This window comes from Oryzias melastigma, linkage group LG6 (genome assembly GCF_002922805.2).
Source record: "Oryzias melastigma strain HK-1 linkage group LG6, ASM292280v2, whole genome shotgun sequence".
Lineage (NCBI taxonomy): Eukaryota > Metazoa > Chordata > Actinopteri > Beloniformes > Adrianichthyidae > Oryzias > Oryzias melastigma.
Window position 1 is genome coordinate 28,750,550 of NC_050517.1, and position 14,604 is coordinate 28,765,153.

The window sequence follows — 14,604 nt, forward strand, 5'->3', positions numbered from 1 at the left end:
ATTCTACAGGGAACAGAGAGAATGACCTTAAATAAGTAAAAAGCAATGCAACAGCTGCTTTGATGCTATTCTGAATTTGCATAATGTGAAAATTAAATTATTGTCATGTTTTAAATCTTTTTTACTATTTTGGATGAAATATCAGAGGTTGTGTTGTAAACTGCCAGTATTCTCTTGAAAAAAAGAGATATGTGGATCTCATTAGAACTTTTCTGGTTGAATAAAAAATGAAATAAAACATACAGTCATGGAAGAAATGTATGTTAAAACAAGCTGTATCATAAGTTTCATATTGGTAGATGTGATCAATGGATTTTAACAAACATTCTATTTTTTTAAGTGCAATGACTATTTGGGATTTTAATCTGAAAATTTTTCACAGATTGATGATCTACAAGGAAACAACACAGTTGCAGAAAATGTCTTTAATTTAGTAAATATACAGTTACTCAGTGTCTGTTTTTTTTAAACATCCCACTTGCAGTATTCAAAATAAAAAAAAAGTTGATCCCAGACGTGACTTCAGTCGATAAAGAGGGAGAGTTTCTCTCAGTTTGAGAGAGGATGTCACTTTCCTGCCACTACAGACAGCTGGTCTCTAATGCGACCCAACCCATCCAGCATGGTGTCCAGAGACTCCTTGCTGAGCTCCACTGTCACTGTGGAGACTGACTCCGTGTCCGTGGGCTGACATGGATCCTCCATCTGAAAACACACAACAGATTACTCTGAGACATCGTGTGACTCTCAGACACAGCGAAATGATGCGACATGGTCTGAAGACATCAGTATATTGTGGTTTAGGAACTCACCTTTAGCTGAACCAGGCAGGTCGGCATGGACATTCGACTGATTGAGTCTGAGCCAGTCACCAAATCCACCCTCCAGTCCAAGTCCTTCAGCTGAGGGAGAGAGACTGCAAACACAGAAGCACACACAAAGTTTAAAGACACACACCAATGAAAACTATATTTTTGGTGTCTTTAGTATATTCTTGTGGCATTTTTCTCATGATGGAGGACATGTATTTTAAAATGTTGAGCTTAAAATTACATTTCTGAGTATTTATATATTCAAGTTGCTGTGAATTAGGAGCAAATTAAAGAAATGTTGTTTAAAAAAAGCTTGTAGAAGTTAAGTAGGTGCTACAGTCGGCGGGCCACAAGCTCCCTGCTCCGCTCCATTCTGATGCATCTACTTGTAGACAACTAGATCCATGTACGTTTTTGTTTTCCTTGTCGGAGCTGGAACCTGGCTGAAAACCATACAGCTGGATATCTCTGACATTCTACACATTTTTGTTGCACCAGTAATATTAGGTTGGGGGTGTGAGGGGCTGTAAGCTAGCACGAGAAAGTGTAAACAAAGGGATGATGGGAAATCAGGGCAGGCTTCCTCCGTGATAACGGAACCGCCCACAGCTCAAAGGCAAATTTTTAATGAACTCCTGCCGCTCTGCAGAAACTATGTCCAAGAAAACGACTTTTTTTGTTTTAAATTTTGCCCTAAAAACAGTGTAATCATAATTAAAAGATCACTGAAAAATAGATCAAAAGATGATCGGAGTGGAAATACTTCAGATTATAGTTTCATTTGTCCTCATTTGGCTCTACTGATGTCATGTGGATATAAAAAGAAGTCCTGTCAAAGCCTGAGAGAAAAGTGAAGCTGAAACTTAAAAGACTGAAAGAAAAATGACAGAAATCCACCTGATGATTTGATTTGAATTGTTTTCATAGAAACACCACAAACACAACTACACAAAGCTACACAAATTCCAAAAAGTATATAAAACAAAGTATATGATTTGAAAGGGGCAGACAGAAAAGCAATCTTATTTTTGTTGTATCCCTTTCACTTAATCTTAATAAAAAGCAAAATTTCTGGAGTCATTAATCCATCATCTTAGTATATAAGAATTATGCCAAAATCATTATCATAATTTCTAACTTTTCTGACAGTTTTTAAGAGAATATATGTTAATTTTTGTGTGCTCGACACTTAAAAATACATGTTCAACCTTTGTTGAACTTTCTAAAGTTTTGCAGCATTAATACAGAAACACATTTGCTTCACTGTGGTTCGAGCAACCGGATGTTCAAAGTTAAATCTCCTTCTATGATTTCCATCTTCAGAAGTGAAGACAACTTATCCAAAAGCCTCCGGCAGAGCTCTGTTTTTAACTTCAAACATGAATACTTAAGTTTGCAGCTTTATTGGGTTTATGAATTTCAATAAGACTGACTGAATGAATAATACATCTTTCTGTTCTCTAAATTCAGCTTTGTGCATTAAATGTTAAAAGATCTTTAATTTTTTATACTTTTTAAACAAATAAATATTTGAAAAAGTTTGATATTGTTTATTCAAGGTTGTGGTTTTCTACCCCTAACATTCTTACACAAATTTACCACAAAATCATAGTATTTAAAGACATTAACTTACTGATTCTATTTTTTATTATTGAATGATTTTAACAATTTTACTGATTGTCTTTTCTTAATGGTGTTTTATTCTAATTGTTTCTGTCTATGTGTCTCCTGTAACCCCTTTTCTTTTTCTTTCTCAAAAGGTATCGATGCCTTTTCCCACAGTTAAAATAAGATTATTTTTCTTAAACTCTCTTGCTTTGATAAATAAAAGTTAAATAAACAAATACAATGAAAATGAAGTTAACAATATTTTATTTTCCCAAATAACCTATTTGAAGAGGCCAACTGGATGTGATACATATCACGATACAATATATCCCAAGATAGTAACAGACAATATTTCTTCTTTATTTATTTTAGGATTATGACATAGAAGAAGACTTTATCTGAATAGTAATAAACCCTTCACATCAATAAATTGTAAAATAAGAACATTAAGCAAGTTGATTTTAACCAAACACATTCGTGATTCTTTTATTTTGGTAATTGTTTTCTTTTTTTCAGAGCATTCTGCCTCTAACCCATCAGATTGCTGAATTAGAATCCTTTGCTGTGAAGTTCAGCAGAACTTTGGATCGCTTCGTCTTCACCATTCTGACTAAAACTCTCCACACAGTGCGTACTGCGTGACCCCACTCGCCACGCAGCACCAAAATCTGTACCAGAACCAACTTGGCACAGACTTTCGATTCAGTTCTGAGTTGTACATGTCTCATTTCGCTATGCAACAACTGGTAACAACAACCACGAGACTCACAAGTTCAGATTTATCACAAGGTGGTTCTTGTGAGATCTTGTTGTTGTTTGGCTGTGGCGTAGAGCCGCTCAAAGAGGCTCTGTGTGCTGCGCTGCCAACCGGCAGTCAGGGGTTCAATTGGAAAACAAAAATAAAATGCTGAACTACATGTTTGCTTATAAATAATTAATTCAATATCATCTTGGCAGCATTTTAAATCGATACAAGTATAGCGATAATTAACTGAAATGATTTTTTCTTACGCCCCTAATTTGAAGTGACCAAGTTTGAGTTGTCTCCTTCAAACCAATGAAGGTCAGAGAGTGCAGAGTAAAACCGTAAACACACAAAGGAAGAGACCAGAATGACATCCACTCACCCTGGTTATCAAGGGCTTCTGTTCTCCACGCCGGACTGAAAAACCAGCACAGAAACGCATGTTTAATGTGAGCCATGTCTGCAGACCTTCTTTTTCCATACCATAAATGTGTGTTTTATGTCCTGAGAGCAGATGAAAACCTGCAGCTTTAATTCCACCGATCAGTCAGCAGATCCATTCAGAGATGTCCCACAAAAACCTCAGCTCTGCACCGGAAGCTTACCTGTTCTCCAGCAGGATTTTGGTGATCAGGTTCTTCAGGCTGGCGTGAAAGTTGTCCGGGAAGATGGAGAGGATCTGCTCCGGGGAGCTGAGGTTGTAGAAGAGGACGTGATGGGATAGTGTGTGGAGGGACTGGACTAACTATGGGACAGAAAACAGCCGAAGTTAAATTGTAAACAGTGTCGGTGCCTGAAACTGCACTTTAATTTTTGTATTTAAGACACACTCTGATCATTGTTTGATCTATTTTCAAAGCATTCCCAGTAGTTTTTTTCTTTTTATGGTCATACTGTTTTTAGCCAAAACCAACAAACCTGCATTGGACAAAGTTTCTGCAGAGCACCAAGAATTCATGTTTGCATTCTCTCCCACTGGCTTCCAGCCCCTCACATCCCCACATGGTGGTACAAAAACGGTGAGCAATAATGGAGCTATCCAGCCGTACAGTTTTGTGCCAGATACCAGCGCAGACGAGGAAAACGAAGACGTAGATGGATCTGTTTGTCTACAAGTGAATGCAGCAGAATGGAACAGAGCAGGGAGCATGTGGTCTGTTATTGTAGGTTTTATGTAACACCTACAAGCTTTTTAAAATTGCATTTTATTGGTCTGCTCCTGATTCACAACAATCCGACTAAAGAAATACTCAGAAATAATCTTAATTTTCTCTCTTCATATATATGTCCTCCATCATAAGAAAATGGTACAAGAACATCTTATAACACTAGTACATTTTTTAGGGGGGAATGGGTCTGTGCCTAATTTGTCATGACGGCTCTGGCAAACGACAGGAAAAAAGGCCCAAGAATGGCCAGCATGAAAAAATGGATGGATGGCTGGCGCATGCGAGCACGGGGAAAAGGAGCGGGGTTTACCTGAGCTGCCTGGGCCACAGAGATGCTGAGTGCTGCTGCGGTGCTGTCAGTCAGCCGCCGGCTTTGACCTCTGTGACTCTGGACACAAACTTCTCTGACGACATCTTTAGAAGGAGCCTGAACAACAAATAAATGGAAGAGTCATGAAATTACACAAACACACATTTAAACTAGAGATGTAACGACTAAATCAATAAATCAATTTATATTCCTATGATCCAACCAAATCGTTCTATCTGAGGGAAGCTGTTAACTGAATCGACCTATACTAATATACAATCATTTCAAAATGAAATAAATCGATTATATCAATATTGAAAAACACAATTTTACTATTATGTAAAAACAACCAAGTGCTGACATTACAGCAGACAACACACGTGATGGCATAAAAAAATGATCAACCATCATTACAGTGGAAACACTTTGGATTTTGCAGACATGTGACCATACAGTGTGTTTTAATGTTCTAATAATGTTTTAATGTGGAAAAACAAAAGCGGGCTGAACTTTAGGAAACTAAAATGTGACTGGATTTGCTATTAATGTTTAAGTGTTTGTTTATACACAATTAATTTACACTTAATTATCTTGTAAGAAATTCAAGGAATCTGGAAAACTTCAGCTGCACTTTTCAGTATCACATATTTATCTCTGAGTCACACTGGTTGAAGTTTTGACTATAGATGTCCTGGATCGTTTTAGATCAGTGAATCGGATCGTTCAAATGAACAAAAATCAACTTTGAATCAAATCAACAACCACATATAAAAATATGAATCCAGTTGTTGTTAAAATGTATCGTTACACCCCTAGTTTAAACACAGATAATATAAGATTAGTGTCTGAAGAAGCCACAACAAAAACACGGAAGCAAACTGCTACACTTCAGCTGTCATTTCACTGATTTGATATTTTAATAAGTGACATATAAAGAGGAGAAGTTTCATTTTCTGTTTGAAAACACCGACTTTAGTAACACAGACCTTCAAGAGAAGCTGCAGATCCGAGAAAATTTCACTGGAGACGGTGGCCGCCATGTTAGCACGTGACTGTGGCCAAAACGAGTCACGTGATTGTAAAATACCGCTGCGTCTGATGGGAGTTGAAGTATCAGCAGGCACCATAGACTGTATATAAAATAAAATTGTTTTTACAGTCTATGGTTATGACAAAGTCAGCTACGGTTTAAACATGGGTAATTTTGGAAAAGCTGTTACCAGGAGATGCAGCAATTACACACGAAATATCTTTACTTCTCTTGTGACACTGCTATTTAGTTGGTTAACTAAATATTTAGTTATTAAATGTAACATTTATAAATATATTAATTTACAGGATGAGAATATGCATTTGAAAAACAAATGGCAAATGGCTGGAAGAACCTCCTGAAACTTTGTTTAACAACACATCCAAGGACGACCATGATTGAGTCTCACCAAGTCCTGTCCAGGATGTGAAGAACCGTTTTCATAATCCTCAAGTACTACATTGATTGGAAATGAATAAAGATGTGCCTGTGTTCAGTACAGTTAAGGAATAAAATTAAGAACAGTCAGAAGCTTTTTATTCTATTTTTCATTAATATTGAGATAAATAGCAGCTCAAGATATTAGGTTACAGTTTGAAAGTTTTGATTTTATGAATACAAATATTAAGAGTCCACAGAGAAACAAACTAAACAAAAAAGTATATCCATTCGATCCAGTTAAAACAGCAATGTTAAAATATCTTGTGCTGAACATATTATCCCTTGATTTAAATAATGGCACACTATGTGCTCTCTTTAGACTTATTGTCTGTGATGATGATTGCAATTTTACAAATGTTTATTTTTTTAGTGAACTACACACTACATAACAAGACATGGCTTGAAATGGAGGAACAGAGTTTTTACATTATTACAATCAAACAGAGGGGCGATTGCAACATTAAACAACAAAAACAGAATAAATTAAAAAATAAAACAATAATATTAATAGAAATAAATCAGATCAAAAGTGAGGCAAACAATAAAAAAAATCACTTAACTATAGATATGTGAGGGAAGTTTTTAGTTGGTCATATGCCTATATTTTTTTTATTTTTGGTTTCTCAATTATTTTTAATTACTCTAAATACAATTTGAATTTGTTTATAAATAAGATAAGATAAGATAAGAAATCCTGTATTAGTCCCACAGTGGGGAAATTGCAGTATGCAACAGCACAGTAATAAGGAAATAGAAATAGAGTAATAATGATAAAATCAAAAATATACATTATAAAGAGCCAAAGATAGAGTATATGTACATTATAAAAATAGTTATCGTTAAAATAAAATAAACAATGTACAGTAAAGTGATTATTGGTTATTGCACATGGATAGTGGTTAAAAATAAAAATAAATAAATAGTTGAAAATCTTATGTACAGATATTGCACGTGTTTAGAATTTTCCATTGTGCAGTCTGAAAGCTGCAGGAAGGAAAGACCTCCTGAGTCTCTCTTTCACACATCGAGGGGGGAGCAGTCTGCTGCTGAAGCTGCTCTCCAGGGCAGACAGAGTGTCCTGCAGGGGGTGAGACACATTGCTCCGTATGGATGGCAGTAACAACACATAGCTTATATCAATCTAAGCACAACTTAGTTACTCTTACTGAGCCACGCCTTAGAAAAATATAAATATATAGTAAAATAAAAGTACAACTAAAACTTAAAATAAATAAATAACATGCACATCAAGAAAAATATATATAAAAAAAATAACTTTCGCTTCGAGATCGATAAATCTGGATTAAAAAAAAAAAACTCCCTTTAGATACGATCTCAACTTTTTTTCCGGTTTGACATCATTTCCGTTACGTCACGTCTATCCACCATCTTACGTCCATCGCCATACTGGACGTCCATACGTCAAACCGCCAAGACAGCCTGCAGGGAGGTACTCTTGCTTTTGCTTGCAATATGGTGGCACAAGTATAACTCCATGTGAACCAACAGTCCGATGCAAATACAATCCAACATCTTTCCTTCCATTTTTTTTTATTTTTTCTTGTGAAAGAAAAAAAAAAAAGATCCCCGCTGCTTTCTTTCGCCCAGGGGAGAGTTGGCGAGTCAGGCAGAGCCCGGGAGGTCGAATGGCCCCAGGGATGACGCTCATTGTGACTAAGGGGGGTGTTTGCATTTACCATATGTATGTATGCAATTGTATGTGTGCTGCTTATGTGCCTGTTGCGATGACAGTTTACCTTAGCACGAGACGCATACGTGCCGGTCCGACCCCTCCTCGACCAGGATGCCCGTCACAATACCAACTCTCAGTGCGGATTTGTCGCTGATCGGTATTTATAGTGGGCATATCATCCCCTTGTCCATACTAATGGTTTCACTTCCGGTGCACTTTTTTTATTTCAGGGTGCTTTGGCAAACATGAATGGCGTCCTATATATTGTAAATAAAATATGAAGAAACGTAAATATAACTATGAAAGGTTTTTTTCTTGACCAAATTTACATTTTGAGCCGCAGTGCATGGTGGGAGATATGTGACGCGATCGGTGCTGAGCTCGATCCACCTTATTCCTAGCCCCCATGAGCCTTTGCGTGAATCATGGGTGAAACATCCAGTAGACGCCGGTACAACTGTTGAGCCGACAGCGCAATTCCTTTTGTTTTGGGTCTATAACTACATATAAATGTGGAAAAACCAGCTGCCATGTCTTAAAAGATGCGACGTAACAATTCCGGTGCCTGCTAAAATTGAGGAGTTGGAGGATGACCTTAAAAAACATAACATTTAGTAGCATTTTTAGCTACTGTTTTTAGCTACTTTCTCAATTCAGCTGCGGCAGGTAAAGCTATGAACAATCTTAAAACTTCACATCATAATTCTTTATTTCTGCCTATTTCTGCCAGAGTTAGCACACAGTGCTGATCAATTGTAACGTTATCGCTGCTGGTGCTTGTGTTTACATGCTGCCAGGAGGGATGCATTGCGCGGTGAAGCTTTTGCCCATTTCATGTTATGACCATAGACTGTATATTATATATATTGTTTTTACAGTCTATGGCAGGCACTGTACTTTTATTTTCACAGGGGAATAAAGTCTTTAAAAATGCACTCAAGTATTGGTGTTTCTTAAAATTAATATTTATTCAGCAGTTTACTAGTTATAGTTGAATGACAGTAACTACAAAACTAAGGAAAACAACAATACTGAGAGAAAATGAATATTTCTAATTTATATTCTAAAATTTTGTTTAAAAAAACAACTTCTCTAAGAATTAAAAATACTAATAAAAAGAAGTATTTCTATTATTATTATTATCCATTGATTTCAGTCCTATTTTATTTGCACGTTTGTACTCGTTCTCTCAATTTGAAAAGCCTTGTTTCCACTAAGCGGTCCGGTATGGTACGGTCTGGTCCAGTCTGCTATTTTGAGCGTTTCCGTTGTAAAATTGACCCATTAAACAGTTCTGATCCATATCTCGAAGACCCTCATCGGCTGTAGGTCCATAAGGGAACGGATTGGTTGGTGCAGAGCCGCTGTAGCCATCCTTCGATTGGCAGAAAAGCACCATTAGAAAGCACTAATTCAGTGATTTAATCACATAAACCAATAAATACCACGCAATTGAACTTTAAATTAAAATAACATGCCAACAAAAATGACCGTCAGAAGCAAAATGTATTTAAAAAATGATAATATATATATATATATATATATATATATATATATATATATATATATATATATATATATATATGTTTGTAAGTATAAAAATATTCACAAATGAAAAGAGTTAGATGATGTATTTAAAACGTTTATATATCAAGTTTAACTCATAAAATCTTGCTTGTCGAACGAAACACTTCTCACTGCATTATTTTTTTATTTGATGTAACAATTTCAAAATACTGTCAAAACAAGATTTTTTTATTTTGATAATCTAACATTTAAATCAGCTCAATATTACTGTTTGGTAGAGCCGCAGACAGAAAGAAACCTGAAACACTATGTTTATGTGGGTGCAGCCTCCGAGAAATAGATGTCGCTGTTGTAAAACAAACCAACTCCAGATTTGCGCTTGTTGGTTTAAAGTTGCACCGGAAGTCTGCTCGTCCTCTTCTACCAGGCCGATCCAACATGGTGGGTAAAGTCTTCATATTAGTCTTCGAAATCCAGTCTAATCCTCTCATCGTAGGACTCCACGGCCCCGAATCGTACAATTTACAGAAACCATAGTCTTAGCTTTACCTAAAAGTTATTTTATTGGTGGCATACGTAAGGAATAAAGGGCTTTATTGCCTTGTTGTAGAGCAGAATCGATGCTAACGAAACCGGTATAAGAAGACACGGCTTCTGTTTGGCGTTTTATGGTTTTACAATGACAGATGGTCAATATATATATATATAATTTTATATTGAAGAAGATACTGTTTTATGGTTTTACTTTGTGTGTTTAGAGCGATCCTTTTAGTTAGTTTGACATGCTAACACGGATTGAGTCTGTTAGCATGACCGAGGAGGATCGTGCTGTGTAAAGCGGTACTGACAAGGGAGGCTCAATTAGCCAGTAGTTTATCACTTTAAATGTCAAATCTGTCAAAAAAGTTAAAATTTTATCAGTAAAAATGTTATTTTTCTTTCTAATGTATTGATTTAGACGCCTTTGAATTGAACCCGTATGAGTCTCACATTTTGACTAATTAGGATTACAGTTTTCCTGGATTGAATATAGTGTAGCTCTGAGATTTGGCGTTGAGAAGATTTTGTCCAACAGCATAGAGATGTACATGACAGTTATGCTCTTAGTGATAGTATTTTCTTCACATTTAGCATGACATCTGTTCTGTTACTTGTACATTGATGAATTTGTCCACCATGTCTTTCAGGGACGAGTCAGGACCAAGACGGTGAAGAAGGCCGCCAGGGTCATCATCGAGAAATACTACACCCGGCTGGGAAACGACTTCCACACCAACAAGAGGGTGTGTGAGGAGATCGCCATCATCCCCAGCAAGAAGCTTCGCAACAAGATTGCTGGGTGAGGAAAATGAACGCGCACCCTTCCCTGTAACGAAAGGTGGCCTCGGTGTCTTGAGTCGCGTGGTCATTAAAACTACAGGAAGAGAAATTTGTGAGACTTTCCCGTGTTTGAAGGACTTGCCGTTCCTGTCAGACCCCAGTTGCTCACAGACATTTGTATTACCAGTGTTTGAATATGTGATGGTGCATGTGTTGAACTTGAACTCTCAGTTTGCTCGCAGATCTCTTAACTGCTATTGGTTCCTGCAGGTATGTGACACATTTGATGAAGAGAATCCAGAGAGGTCCAGTCAGAGGAATCTCCATCAAGCTGCAGGAGGAGGAGAGGGAGAGGAGGGACAACTACGTCCCAGAGGTCAGTAAACGCACAACCGATCTGACAGCTTTTCACTAATACACTGACCTGTGACCATCTGACCATTCCTGCTGAATGGATTTGTAGTTTTCAGTTAGTCTGAGTCAGCTTGTGCTGGCGGCTCAATGTGGTGATGTACACAGCTGACAGTTTCACATTAGAAGCTTTTTATTAACCATGGCTGCTTGGACAATTGCAGAAACCTGACTTATTTTTTTTGTCAGGTTTCAAAGCAGATGTTGTTTTTGTCAGAGCTTGGGTTTTTGCACTTTCATTTGTAAAATATTTGCATGTAGATTTAGTTGCTTTAATGAAGCAATGCTACAGTTCTGTTTGTCGAAGCTCAGATCAAAGGTAACGTCCCATTACTTGTCACACATCTAGGTGTGTGAAATTTGACCTATTCCCTGGGGGGGGGAGCTCCAGACTGAACTGTCCTCATGAACCATTTGATGGTTTAGCCCCCGAATCCAACCCCTTTATGCCGAGTGTCAAACTGGAAGGCAATTGTTTAGTCTTTGGTATGACCCGGCGTGGATTTGAACTCGGAACCATCCAGTCTCAGGGCACCCACTGAGCTGAGCTCATTCTGAGGCTTGCAAACCTTCAGACAACAGTCATTTTTGAAATTCATTTTTTTTCTATTTCAGTAAAAAAAAAAAAATTGAAAGTTTTACTTTGAAAATCAGAAGTTTTATTTACTTCTGTCAGGGGGATAACCAATCATTTTGACAATGATTTATTTCTTATCATAGTTTGGTTGCTGATGTGATTCATACATTGTCTATTGGTTCCTTTTGAAAAATCTGATTCACTGACCTGAAATTGATTCAGTGCATCTTTAACTGATAAATCAACCAGTGTGACTCAGAAATACCTGGTACTGAACAGTGCAGGTTAGTTTTCCAGATTCATTGTATTTCTTCAAGATAATTGAGTGTAAATTAAATATGTGCACAAAGAACTAAGTCAATACAAATTAATGTGAAATTCATTCACATTTTGGTTTAATAAAGTTCAGCCTGCTGTTGTTTTTCCACATCAGAAAAACCCAAACATTATCAGAACATTCTACCACACTGTATGATTACGTCTTTGATAAATTCAAAGTGTTTCCAAACATTTGTCTGTAATGATAGCTTAATCATTTTTTGCTCCCATCACGTGTGTGTTTTCTGCTGTGATGGCCATTTTTACCTATAGTAAAATAAACCTACTGTGTCTCAATCCAAATAGTATTTTCCAATAACAAATCATTAGTTTATTTCAGTTTAAATCAATTTTATGACGTTATAGGGCAATTCAATTAACAACTTGCCTCAGACAGATCGATCTGATTGGATTGTGGAAATGGAAATTAATTATCGTTACAGCCCAAATATTTATAAATTTTGCAGATCAGTAATTTTGGAGATTGTGTATATGCTTTTTCCTCTGACAAATTGTGAATATTAGAGTATTTGAATAGTCGTTACAGCTCAAGTTAGGCTGCTGTCACTACTTGTTAATTTTCTCCATGTATCCAGTCTGATCCTGTTATTCTGCACCTTGACACTTTTGACTGTAACCCTATGAATTTAGGATACTTTTAACGTCTTCCATTATTCTTGTTTCTACTTTATTCTTATGCTTTTATCAACATAAGGCTGTGTATTTTTTTAAGAAAACAAATAGCATTTGTTTTTATGCGTATCAACATCCATGTCAAGCTGTTTTTGACAGACGTGAGGATAACTTAATGATAAAAGAATACGTGGAGGAATGATCAGAGATGTGACTTTTCTTCTGTTTGTGTCCTGTATCGAAAGTGATGATGGCGTGCACGTTGCCATGGTCATTGATAGTACAGGAAAATCAACCTGAGAGCATTTTCCCGTGTTTGAAAGATCTGTGCTTTTTGAACCCTGGCGCTCTCAGACAAAACTCTGCATTATTTTGTACTCTGTTATTTTTGTTCAGTACATCAGCAAAAATAACCAGGAGTTTGACGTTCAATCTGACAGAACTGAACATTTATTTATAACTCCAGAACTTTTGATGTATATGATTTGAAAGGGAATGCATATTTTTACAACTCTAGATGCATCACCATATTTACTCTTATTCTGAGTATTTTTCTGCACATTTTTTATAATGATTTGTCTCAGAACAGCAGGAATACATTATAGCAAAGCTATAAAGCTTTATTGTGAGTGTTCTGCTCAGATGACTGATGAAATGCTTCTTCACCTGTGCAGGTGTCTGCTCTGGACCAGGAGCTCATTGAAGTCGATCCAGACACCAAGGAGATGCTGAAGCTGCTGGTAAGACTCTGTGGTGTCCAAAGGACACTTCCTCCACCAATCACATGCTTTTGTTGTGACCAGAAGGTGTTTATAGTCGTGGCAATTAAAATACCCGTTTATCGAACGTCATTAAACTCTGTCAGTGTACCGTTTTGCTGCATCGTCTTTACAGCTTTACCATTCTAAGCATAGAAGCTATAAATCTGTGTAAAACAGTGAATTCAACCACACGAGCTACAGGATAAAACACTGGTGACTCTTTGATCCCATAAGTATTGGTTTTGTCTTTGGGCTCTTGAGCGCTGTGGATTGATTTCCACTACAGTTAGCTGTAAGGCGGTTAATGATGTGTTGAGTGTTTGATCGTAGAAAGGCACCGCCGAGCTCGTTAGTGATATGACTGATTGGGTTGGTCAAACTTGAAGCCACAGGACGGATCATCTGAAAACGGAGAACAGCGATAACGGCGTGGCGATATGAAAACGCTGGTGGTCAGGCATCAAAGTTTCGCAGCAGCTGAACAGTTCCTGTGTGTGGATGTGTATATAGAGAGAGGAAGGAGGCTGTCACTGAAGCGGCAGCAGCTCCACTTTTAGATCAGACCGGGTTGTTGGAAAGCTTTTCAAGTCTGACAGATCACTTTGACGAAACTTAGATTGGAAATAACTTTTTTTGGTAATTTTCTACAAATATTTTTGTAAATCTCTGATACGCTGGACATTAAAGTCGTGTTTAGAGGTTTTTAGTTCATGTTGTCTCTTGTTTTGTTGCAGTATGTAATTTATTAATCGATTAAATGTTAGAAAATAAATTAAATTATTTAGATTTCCTTTTTTAATGTAAAGGTTTGCATATTAACTGTTAAATTGCTCCTTTTGGAACTTTTGTCCGTCGGCACTCTCAGCTGAAGGCTTTTCAGTGTCTCTGCTGGACTGTCAGGTTCTCTTCCTGGTGGGAGCCATCAGACTCTCACTTCAGTCCAGATCTAATCTCCTGTCTCTCTGTCCTCAGGACTTCGGCAGCCTGTCAAACCTGCAGGTCACCCAGCCCACCGTTGGCATGAACTTCAAGCAGCCCCGAGGAGTCTAGCTTCTGTAAAGTATCTTCCTAATAAAAACCGTTTGGAACAAACAAATGTGCAGAACTTTTGATTTCAGAGGAGGAAACCTCCAAACTCTTGAACTTAAGGAAACACTGCTCTTATGTGCACACATTATTATGAAATTTAGATGGAAAATTGAATAATTTCTTTAGGATTTGACACTTAAAGACCCACTCCAATCACCTT

The 14,604-nt window shown here is 37.1% G+C and overlaps 2 protein-coding genes and 2 non-coding genes across 5 annotated transcripts; 3 read left to right on the top strand and 1 right to left on the bottom strand.

Moving 5' to 3' along the window:
- Positions 1-410: 410 nt before the first annotated feature.
- On the bottom strand, positions 411-5,773 carry commd9 (COMM domain containing 9). The gene is made up of 6 exons (XM_024281035.2): positions 5,631-5,773; positions 4,645-4,761; positions 3,771-3,910; positions 3,548-3,582; positions 813-916; positions 411-705 (listed from the first exon to the last, which is right to left on the bottom strand). The coding sequence occupies exons 1-6, from the start codon at positions 5,769-5,771 to the stop codon at positions 568-570; spliced, it is 675 nt and encodes a 224-aa protein (XP_024136803.2). The 5' UTR covers positions 5,772-5,773; the 3' UTR covers positions 411-567.
- Positions 5,774-9,626: 3,853 nt separating this feature from the next.
- On the top strand, positions 9,627-14,451 carry zgc:114188 (uncharacterized protein LOC541327 homolog). Of its 2 annotated transcripts, none has more exons than XM_024281041.2 (5): positions 9,627-9,776; positions 10,523-10,674; positions 10,926-11,031; positions 13,269-13,334; positions 14,328-14,451. In XM_024281041.2, exons 1-5 carry the CDS (start codon positions 9,774-9,776, stop codon positions 14,403-14,405), a joined length of 405 nt encoding a protein of 134 aa, XP_024136809.1. In that variant the 5' UTR covers positions 9,627-9,773; the 3' UTR covers positions 14,406-14,451. The 2 variants fall into 2 exon arrangements, with proteins under 2 accessions (XP_024136809.1, XP_024136810.1); XM_024281042.1 differs by lacking the exon at positions 9,627-9,776 and adding an exon at positions 10,002-10,024.
- LOC112152950 lies at positions 10,700-10,829 on the top strand. Its single transcript, XR_002920420.1, has one exon. It is a non-coding gene; the product is annotated as a small nucleolar RNA SNORA71 (small nucleolar RNA).
- Positions 12,826-12,951, top strand: LOC112152949. Its single transcript, XR_002920419.1, has one exon. It is a non-coding gene; the product is annotated as a small nucleolar RNA SNORA71 (small nucleolar RNA).
- Positions 14,452-14,604: the final 153 nt, after the last annotated feature.

What these genes read in the sequence shown, in the direction of transcription:
- commd9 (XM_024281035.2), bottom strand. Translation starts at nt 5,771, where the DNA reads ATGGTGCCTGCTGATACTTCAACTCCCATCAGACGCAGCGGTATTTTA. An exon ending in ATCTGCAGCTTCTCTTGAAG is followed by an intron (nt 4,762 to 5,630) that starts GTCTGTGTTACT and finishes TTTGTTGTTCAG; the next exon opens with GCTCCTTCTAAAGATGTCGT. An exon ending in AGAAGCCCTTGATAACCAGG is followed by an intron (nt 917 to 3,547) that starts GTGAGTGGATGT and finishes CTGTGTTTGCAG; the next exon opens with TCTCTCTCCCTCAGCTGAAG.
- zgc:114188 (XM_024281041.2), top strand. An exon ending in GGGACAACTACGTCCCAGAG is followed by an intron (nt 11,032 to 13,268) that starts GTCAGTAAACGC and finishes TCACCTGTGCAG; the next exon opens with GTGTCTGCTCTGGACCAGGA. An exon ending in AGGAGATGCTGAAGCTGCTG is followed by an intron (nt 13,335 to 14,327) that starts GTAAGACTCTGT and finishes CTCTGTCCTCAG; the next exon opens with GACTTCGGCAGCCTGTCAAA.